General features: G+C 31.4%; 1 protein-coding gene across 1 annotated transcript; it reads right to left on the bottom strand.

The window, feature by feature from the left end:
• Positions 1 to 3,656: 3,656 nt before the first annotated feature.
• Positions 3,657 to 4,592, bottom strand: LOC115950131 (zinc finger MYM-type protein 1-like). Its single transcript, XM_031067375.1, has one exon. The coding sequence runs from the start codon at positions 4,590 to 4,592 to the stop codon at positions 3,657 to 3,659; it is 936 nt and encodes a 311-aa protein (XP_030923235.1).
• Between the last annotated feature and the right edge of the window lie 4,647 nt (positions 4,593 to 9,239).

Below are 9,239 nucleotides of genomic sequence, written 5' to 3'. Positions count from 1 at the left end.
TTAAAATCCTTTAATGAAATTTATTGCTAATGAGATTAGGATTATGTTTTCAAGGTTTCTAGCAATATTATGGTTCTTGATTTTGATATTGAAAACCCTTATGTTTGATCTATGAATCTTCATTTATAAAATCAAAAGGTGTTTTTGATGGAAGATAGCAAAAACTGTCAAAAACAGTTGCTAGAAAATTCTGAGAAAAATTTAGTTTTGCGAGTTTCGATTGATCGAGAATTCCTTTTGATTGATCGAATGTTCTTTTCGATTGATCGAAAAGAAATTGAGAACCGATCAATTTAGGTAGAAACTCCATAATGAAATTCTTCATTTTCTCGATCGATTGAGAATCCCTTTTGATCAATCAAATGTTATTTTTGATTGATCGAACAGGAATCAAGAATCGATCGAACGAGGCAGTGACTTTGTGATGAATTTCTTCATTTTTCAATCAATCGAGAAAAATGTTTGATCGATCGAAGGCATTGAATTTTGAATTCTTCACTTGCTTTTTGATTAAGTGTTAAAACTTTGATAAAAGGCAAGGCTGTGTGTGATGAGATTACATATGTTTCTATGTAAAGTGATTAATTTTATAGCCCTTAAAAGTTAAGGACATTTATTAATCATTATCTAACTAAAAGACCTAACGAGATCAAAGATATTAGCTAAATAGAACTCTTAGTCCTAATTTGTTTAGGACCTCTCTTTTAAGAAACATTCTAATGAGATTGGAATTGTTGTATGGTTAAAAATCCTTAATTTATTTTAATTAGAGTTTTTTAATGAGATTAAAATTCTAATTAAAGTTATATAGTTTCTAATGAGATTAGAATACGTTAGCTAGTAAATTAAGGATAGTGTTCTTTATAACAAATTTTTGATCCATTAAGGTTTAAGGAATCTTAAATAGTTTAGGACTTCCATTTTAGTTAGTGATTCTAATGAGATTAGAGTCTTCTACAAGTGCAAGGTTTTTAGTTGTGATGGGATCACAATTATTTGAAGAAAACCCAAATAACAAGTGGGAGTGCTGAAATAACCCTTTTGTTAAGTTTATTGTAATGTGAATAGATACCTTGTCTTGGCCTCGAGCCTTGCATTCCATGCAGAGGGTATTTACTTCACGGATTACATGATTAAATTTCTTTGTGATTACATGAATGTTCGTTACGCTACTGTGACGTGACTTAGTCAGATCACATTGAATTTAAACAATTAAACACATTTGATGTGTAGGGTTAAAATTGTGATTAGATTACAATGATTTCAAGACAATCCACTTGTTTTAAAATTTTTAGTGGGAGAGAGATACAAGGGTTGGATCTCACGGCCTCCATTATCGATTCATAGTAGTGTGGGTAAGCACCTCGTCTTGGCGTATATGCCTTGCGATCCTAAAGGAGAGTGTTTACTTCATAGTACTACAAGATTGAATTTACCCGTTTAAAGTAGTGTGAACAAGCACGCTGTCTTGATATATGCCTCGCGATCCCAAAAGATGGTGTTTTGTTTCATGATACTACAAATTTAAACACTATAAGGGAGATGAAATGTAGTTACACATGATTCTAGATAATAGTGTACACTAGACTAAATGTAATGTTAACCTCCCAAATGAGATATATCACTATTACTTAGAGGCTAAAGGAAAAGCGGCAAATTATTTTTGTTTGGTAAGTTACCATGATAGCATTAATAATGAGAATAGTTCTGGCCTAATCATAATGGTTGGTATTCACTCTATGCTGAGGAATATTAATTGCAGGATTAGGTTGTCGTTGCACCTAGTATAGTATGGTTTTCGAGTTCCATATTATATGGTTATGGATACAAAATTATAATGTCCTTGTATTTATGTTCATATTCTCAAAATAAAGTTGTCATAAATTTTTGTTCTCTAACTACTATTTTAATTGAATCACATTAACTAAGAAATAATTTTGGACATGGTGCTTAAAGGAGCTGAAGTACATAAATATGTTTCGATTTAGCATTGTCATAATTTCCTATACACGATGCATTTATGGAAGATAGCTTATAATGTGATCATAGTCTCTATTGAAATGTTAAAATGTTACATTGGCTTCTATCCTAATTGTACTACAGCATGAGATGCAAGAGTTAGTACTAGACTTAGACTTTATATTAAGTCTAAATGAGATGTTTGGTATGAATCATATTGAGTGCTAAGAATGGCTTAAGGAGTTCCAATTTTATATCATTTTATGAAAATGTTTTATTTTTAAATGAATTGGAATTCTTGGATGTAGAGATTAAATGTTAATCTCATACGGATATGATCCACAAGTCCTTGTTAGAATCATTTGATCAATTCAAATTGTTTTGAGAATAAATTCTTTTTATATTATCTAAATTGATGAGTGAGTTCTAAGCAACGGAAGAGATCCTAAAAGCTAAGATTAGGATCAATATGATTTAATTCAAATTTTTAGCTTGAACCGAAAGGTAAGGGTGGTAAGAAGAGGAATTATAATATCAAACAGTTGGACAAGTTAGTTGCCCTAATAGTTGCCAAAAGGAAATTAGACTAAAAACTATGACCAAAAGGAAAGTGTTTCCGTTTTGGTAAAGTTAAGCATTGTCCATGATTATTTTCTAGATGAAAATTTACATGTTTTACTTTTTAAAGAAAAAGTTTTCATCCTTTGGTATTGTATGTTTTAGCACTTATGTCTAGATCTTATTAATCTAAATGATATTCAAGATTGGTGAAAGATGAGCTTTTAGAACCATTATTTTGTTATATTCCCAGTATTTGAATTCTATTTAGAGGATAATATGATCTAGGACTCCTTTTCATAAAGGAATGAAGTTCTAATGACTTCTTTAAGTCAGTGCATACATAAAGGAGGAATATGGTTCTTTTAAAGGTAGAATGTTCTCGATGAAAATTGTCAGAATTTGTTGTAGGACAACTATAAAATACATTTGGAAATGAGATGGTTGTATTAGATACATCACAAGACTTTATTCTGTAGATAACTATTACACCGGTACAATATCATAGTGAAAGGATTATCAATTATCAAATAAATTCATACTTTTGGAATAAACTTTTGAAGTCATTTCACGAGAATATGAATTTAATCCTTGGTCCTATGTAAAGGAAATAGATTATATGAATATGGATTATTTGATCAAGGTTATGTGAATAGAATTAAATTCTATTTAAAGTCTAGAGTTTGTAAAGGTGCCTAATGGTATTAAGCCTATTGTTTTCAAATAGGTTTACAAGAAAATAAGATTGATAGATTAGAAGGTGCAAACCTTCAAAGTCAAGACTAGTGGCGAAAAGATTTATTTAGAAAGAAATGGTTCGACTATGAAAATATTTTTTCACCAATAGTCAAGTTTGACTCTATTGAGATTCTCTTATTCATTATATTTCATTTGGATGAAATATGGCAATGGACAAATATGTTTTTCATCAAGTGTAGAGTAAAGATAAATTCAAAAGATAGAATTGACTTCATAATAGATCGAGCTTCAACTTTTTGGTTGGAGATGCCATCTTCTTCAATAATCTCAAGTACATCAATAACAGCAGAGAACATCAAAATCAAGTTGAGAATAATCCTATAATATGATCTCCAATATGTATCACTAGAACGTTTAAGATTTGTCTCTTGATTCAAACCTTACCCACTTCTACATACACCAATCTCTAATTCTTCTTTAATTTTGACAAATTGTGCATCTCGAAGAACATCTTGTCTCTTACAAGAGCCTCCAACAACAGTTACTAAATTACTAACCACATAAAAAAATTTAGCAATGTTAATGTGATTTTTAGCAACAGCAACAAGGGTCAATTGAAGCTGATGAGCAAAACAATGGACATAAAATGCTAACTTATTCTTTTTCAAAATTAAAGTTTTGAGACCATTGATATCACCTTGCATATTACTAGCCCTATCATAACCTTGCCCGCGTAGTTTTGATAAATTCAAATTATGTTCACAAAGTAAACATTTAATAGCATATTTGAGTGACAAAGCGGTGGTACTTGCTACGTGTACAATACCAAGGAACCGCTCTATAATAATTCCTTTTTTGTTCACATAACGAAGAACGAGAGTCATTTGCTCTTTCACTGAGATATCACGCGACTCATCAACTAATATTGAAAAAAACCCATTGTCAAGATCTTTGATGATGGCTTTGGATGTTTCACATGCAATTGCATTCACAATGTCTTTTTGAATTTCATGGTGGGTAAGCTTGCAATTTTTCGAAACCTTTTGCAACACTTCATTGATAGATTTATTGTAATCCCCCAAAAATTGTAGAAACTCAAGGAAATTTCCTTTATCACTTGAACCTTGAGATTCATCGTGACCACGAAAAACCGATCCCCGGCATAAAAGGAATTTTATGCAATCAACTATTGCATTTAATTGAACCCGATATTCAATTTTATCTTTATTTGATTGTTTAACCAAAACACTTTGAATGTGTTGCTTTTCCTTCATTAGATCTCCACTCTTCTTGATAGTTTGGTTATGAGCACTATTAACTCCTCCAACATGGGAATTTAACTTCTCTTTCTGATTCCAAAGTTTGAATCCCTTCATTACAAAAGTTTCACCTCCTCCTTACCAACATCTTGCCCAAATAGGTAGCAATAAAAACAAAATACTCCATCCTTGTCTATATTATATTCCAACTAGTTTCTATTTACATACCATTAGGATCTAAATCGATGGGGCTTTTCAAAAAAATCTGTTAGAGGGTAATCATGGTTTTGGAGAACAAGTTAACAAAGACTTTTTTGTAAATAAAATCTTCTTATTTCATCATGATTATTAGGATGATAAGATGATATCTTTTCTTGTAGCCTAGGATTTGAAGGAAGATTTTCTAAGTTAAAGTCAATTTGCTTAGAAGATGAAGATGAAGATGAATCTAGCATAGGAAATGAATCTTGCACAGGAGATGAATCTTGGGTACATGGTTTTCTTATAAAATATTTGTCTATAATTCTAGGAAAAGAATAAACAATAAACTATAAGTTCATTTGAAATATTAATAAAATTATTAATTATTGTTGTTTAGTTGTTTCATTAATTTGTTTGTATTTTATAATCTATAATTTGTTGTATTGTTGTTTCATTAATTATAAAATTATTAATTGTTATTTAGCCTAACATAATTTAATTTGTTTGTCTTTTATAATGTATTGGTTAATTAAATTATTAATTATTGTTGTTTATTTGCTTTATAATCGGTGTAGACCTTCTCTAACTTGTCTCCCAAGGATACAAAAACGTAACAAGTGTTGTATGGCTAGAATAACCTTTGCACAAAATGTTCAAGCCCAAAACTCCACCAGAAAGAACACCCTTCCTTGCCAAGAACTTCTGTATGTTTTTTAGTGTACTTTTTCAGTTACTTAGATTGGGTCTGAGTCTAAATGAGTCTATTTATAGGCTTAATGGGTCTCAAGAAATTACTACCCAAATTAATCTGATTAATTAGGTCTATTATTCTGATGTAGTGGGTGTTACAAGATTAATTGCTAAATATTAATTGGATGGGCTAGAATTACACAATTAATGATGAGATATGAAGTTTCTGAAGAATAAAAAGGCCCAAATGAATAGTCCATTAAGTGAGTTAATGGCACTTCATTTTCCATAATAAAAATGGAGTATTAATTTGGGTCATTTACTCACCAACGGATATGGTAATTATTCTGAATGGGCTGTCAAGTAGGAGGATCCAAGAAACTGATTCATTTTCATTCTTGATACCTCCACCCTTCACCTCCCCCTTGCGCACGTATCTAGCCCAATATCTGAGACAATTCATGTTAGCCCATTAATCACCACAATTAAAAAGAACAAAAAAGTCTCTCTCATTTTCAATGTGGAATTAAACATTTTCATTAACTCCTCATCTTCCATATTCACTCCCACATCTTTACATTTATATTGTAACATTTATTTATTTTAATTATTTAATATTAAAATGCTCCAACATAATGTATTGGTCAGTTAGCCTTTACTGCCTCTGCATGCCTTTACTGCCTCTACCTGTCCACTTCCCCAATTCAAATATCCCACCCTACGGCCCTATGGCCCCCCATCCACCCCCCACTCAACAAACAAGAGTCACAAGAGCCAATCAACATTACACAAAACATTAAAGATATAAAACATTCACAACACACAAAATTCACAATACATAAAATGACAAACTCACAAACGGATAAAGTCAAAAAGTTAAAAAAAAATTATAAAGTAAAGGCAATTACAGTTCAAAGAGAAAGATATAGAATCAGAGAGAGAGAGAGAGAGAGAGAGAGAGAGAGTCTCATTTCAGTTCAAAGAGAAAGAAAGAGAGAGCTCCGCTCTCACTTTCAAAGCATAGCAAACCCAAAGATGTAAGAGAGAAAAAGAGAGAGAAGTAAAGAATTGAAATACCTTAAGGAAGGCCTAAGGGGCGGCGGCGCGGTAGCATGTTGAGATGAGGACTCGAGGCCAAGCGTCGCAAGTGAAGCAATCTCTAATCCGATCGGACCGATCTCCTATCTCGCTATCGCTGATGCCCGATGTGCTCTGTTGCTTGAGTTTGAGGCCCGATGCAATGACCGATGTGCTTTGTTGCTCGAGTTTGAGGCGGAGGCGCCATTGCGTCGATATGCTTGGTCCGTTGGTCATTGTTGTTGATGAGGTTTTTTTCTTTAGGTTAGGATTTCTGATTTCAGTTTTGCTTTGCCATTTGATCAATCGGCAGACACGTATTGGGTTTTAGTTGGGTTTTTTTTTTTTTTTTTTTTTTTTTTTAGAATTCGTTTGGGTTGGCCCTGTTGGGTATTTAGTTAATAAAACTTTGATTATTTTGATTTAAAAATCTGTTTTGGGTTAGTTTCGTTTAGGATTGATGTTGGGCTTTTTTTCCCTGGGTGGACTTGCTATGTTACATTTTTTTTTTTTGGGCTTTTTCTTTTTGCTTGAAAGTGAAACAAATAATGGAGCAAAGTTTAATTTTATTGGCATAAAAAAAACTGAGGGTATTTCCAAATTTTTTTTGAAGGGTAGACAAATAAAATATTTTAAATTATTATATATAATTTTTTTTTTCAGGTTAGGGTGGTCCACCCTGGCTTGAACGTGGTGTCGCCCCTGATATATAGCTGCAAAATAAAAAAATAAGTACATTTGGTGTGTGGAGGGACATCTTCCATCCAAACTAATTAAGGCGTGTGTTACTACATTGGCTTACCTGTCTATATATAAGAGAATAAATTTTTATGAAGAGAACTAGCAAAGGGCAATAACCTTTGTGTCTTGTATGTTAGGGTCATATTTTGTTGTAATTGGCTAATCCTTTAACAAAATGCACTTTACTTGTAATTGGGTAGATCAAAGATGGGTTTGTACATGTTGTTCAAGTCAAGTATTAAAGACATGAAGATTGATTCAAGAAACAAGTGAAGAAAAGTTGTTCATTAAGTCTCGACAGATAGTTCGACAGAAGCCTGCTATCAAGACTTAATAGCTCGACAGCAGCTCGATTTATCGAGAATTACGATTTCAGAATTTCCAAATCTAAAATTCGGTCCAGCCTTGCATATTTGTTTGGGGTTTCTTTTTTCATGACCCTAGACATATATAAGGTTTATTTTAAAGGCCGTCACATACTGATACAGAGACCAAGAAACTTATTTTCTTTGTGTGAAGTTACTGCATTTATACACCATAGAGTTTTGTAATCGAGTGCTTCCAGATCTTTATTGTTGATGAAATGAACTTTGCAGCCAACAACATATGTTCAAGTTAATGGAGATAGTCATGTACTTGGGATCCGTGCAAAGGGTTAGTCACAAATTGGAGGTTTGTGCATCAAGGGAAAGAATGCTACTACAAGATCAAGTCCAATTGGGTATTGAAGCAAAAGTTTAACTGTAGGTTGGTATTTTGGGATAGGCCAAGGGTAGTTGGTAAAATTCCTTATACTGCTTGATTGTTGATTAGTGGATTCTTGGGAGTAGTGACCTTAGAATCAATCGGTGGGGGCTTTGCTGTGCGAGGTTTTCCCCATTTGTCAACAAATTACCATGTTCAATTTATTTTCCGTTACATTTAGTTTATTTGATGATTTGTTGGTGCCTCCATGATTTGCATGTAATTTGACATAATTAATCAATTTGGGTAATTGAATTAATTAACCAGGGTCAAGTTATCTTAACCTAACATTATAGAATACGGCCGAAAAATGAGAAACGTACCACTTCATTTGTAAAGAAATTGATGACTATCTCTTAATCACTTTCAAAAACCGTTTTGTAGATACCAATTTTATGAACAAATTGTATAGCTCTTCTAGCATCCATCATTTATAAAATAGCAATTAAATGATTCATTTATATGTTTTCATTTTTTTTTTTTTTGAGAAACATATGTTTTCAATTAAATCAATTAAATTGAATAAAAATCTCTACTTACACTGAAAATTCTAAAAAATAAAAATAAAATGCTTTGATGCTTTAAAATTGAAATTTGTACATACTATCAGCAGAAAACTAAAATCAAGTTTGTTTTCATATTGGTACTTTACATTTTATTATAGTCCTACATGTTTTTTTGTTTTTTTTTTAATATTAGCCACGTGTTCCATTTATGTTAAGTGGCAGATAAGTGTCATCCATAAAAGCACTTCACCCCAGTGGCGGCTCCAGAAATTTTATTTAGGGGGGTCATTAAAAAATTTTAATAAAAAAAAGAACTTGAATATATCGAATTATCGACAAAATAAAATTAATACATGAAATTTTACAATTTTCTTCTACAAGTTTTCAGATTTTATATTGTTATATGATAGTTCATTATGAGTATCTAAGCCCAATGTGGATAGCTATGACTATGAGACTATGACTATTTTATTTTGTTAAGTCTATCTAACATTTTTATTTTTATGCAATTGTTATTATCTATTTGTTATTATTTTTATAAAATATTTTAAACTAAATGACTAAACTAAACTCATTAGCTTCGTATTAATTATTAAGGCACACAACCACACTCATTCATATATAAACTTATACACTTTGCATCTACTTAACCAGTTAAATGCTTTGACAATCACTAATTTTACAATTTTTTTCTTAAATTTTACTAACTTTATAAAAAAAAAAAATTATTATAACATGATAACAATACACACACATGTAACAAACCATCTCTATTTCGTAATTATTAAATTATATAAATTTATAT

Source organism: Quercus lobata, chromosome 6, assembly GCF_001633185.2.
Source record: "Quercus lobata isolate SW786 chromosome 6, ValleyOak3.0 Primary Assembly, whole genome shotgun sequence".
Lineage (NCBI taxonomy): Eukaryota > Viridiplantae > Streptophyta > Magnoliopsida > Fagales > Fagaceae > Quercus > Quercus lobata.
This window is presented reverse-complemented; position numbering and strand designations above follow the sequence as displayed.

What these genes read in the sequence shown, in the direction of transcription:
- LOC115950131 (XM_031067375.1), bottom strand. Translation starts at nt 4,592, where the DNA reads ATGAAGGGATTCAAACTTTGGAATCAGAAAGAGAAGTTAAATTCCCAT.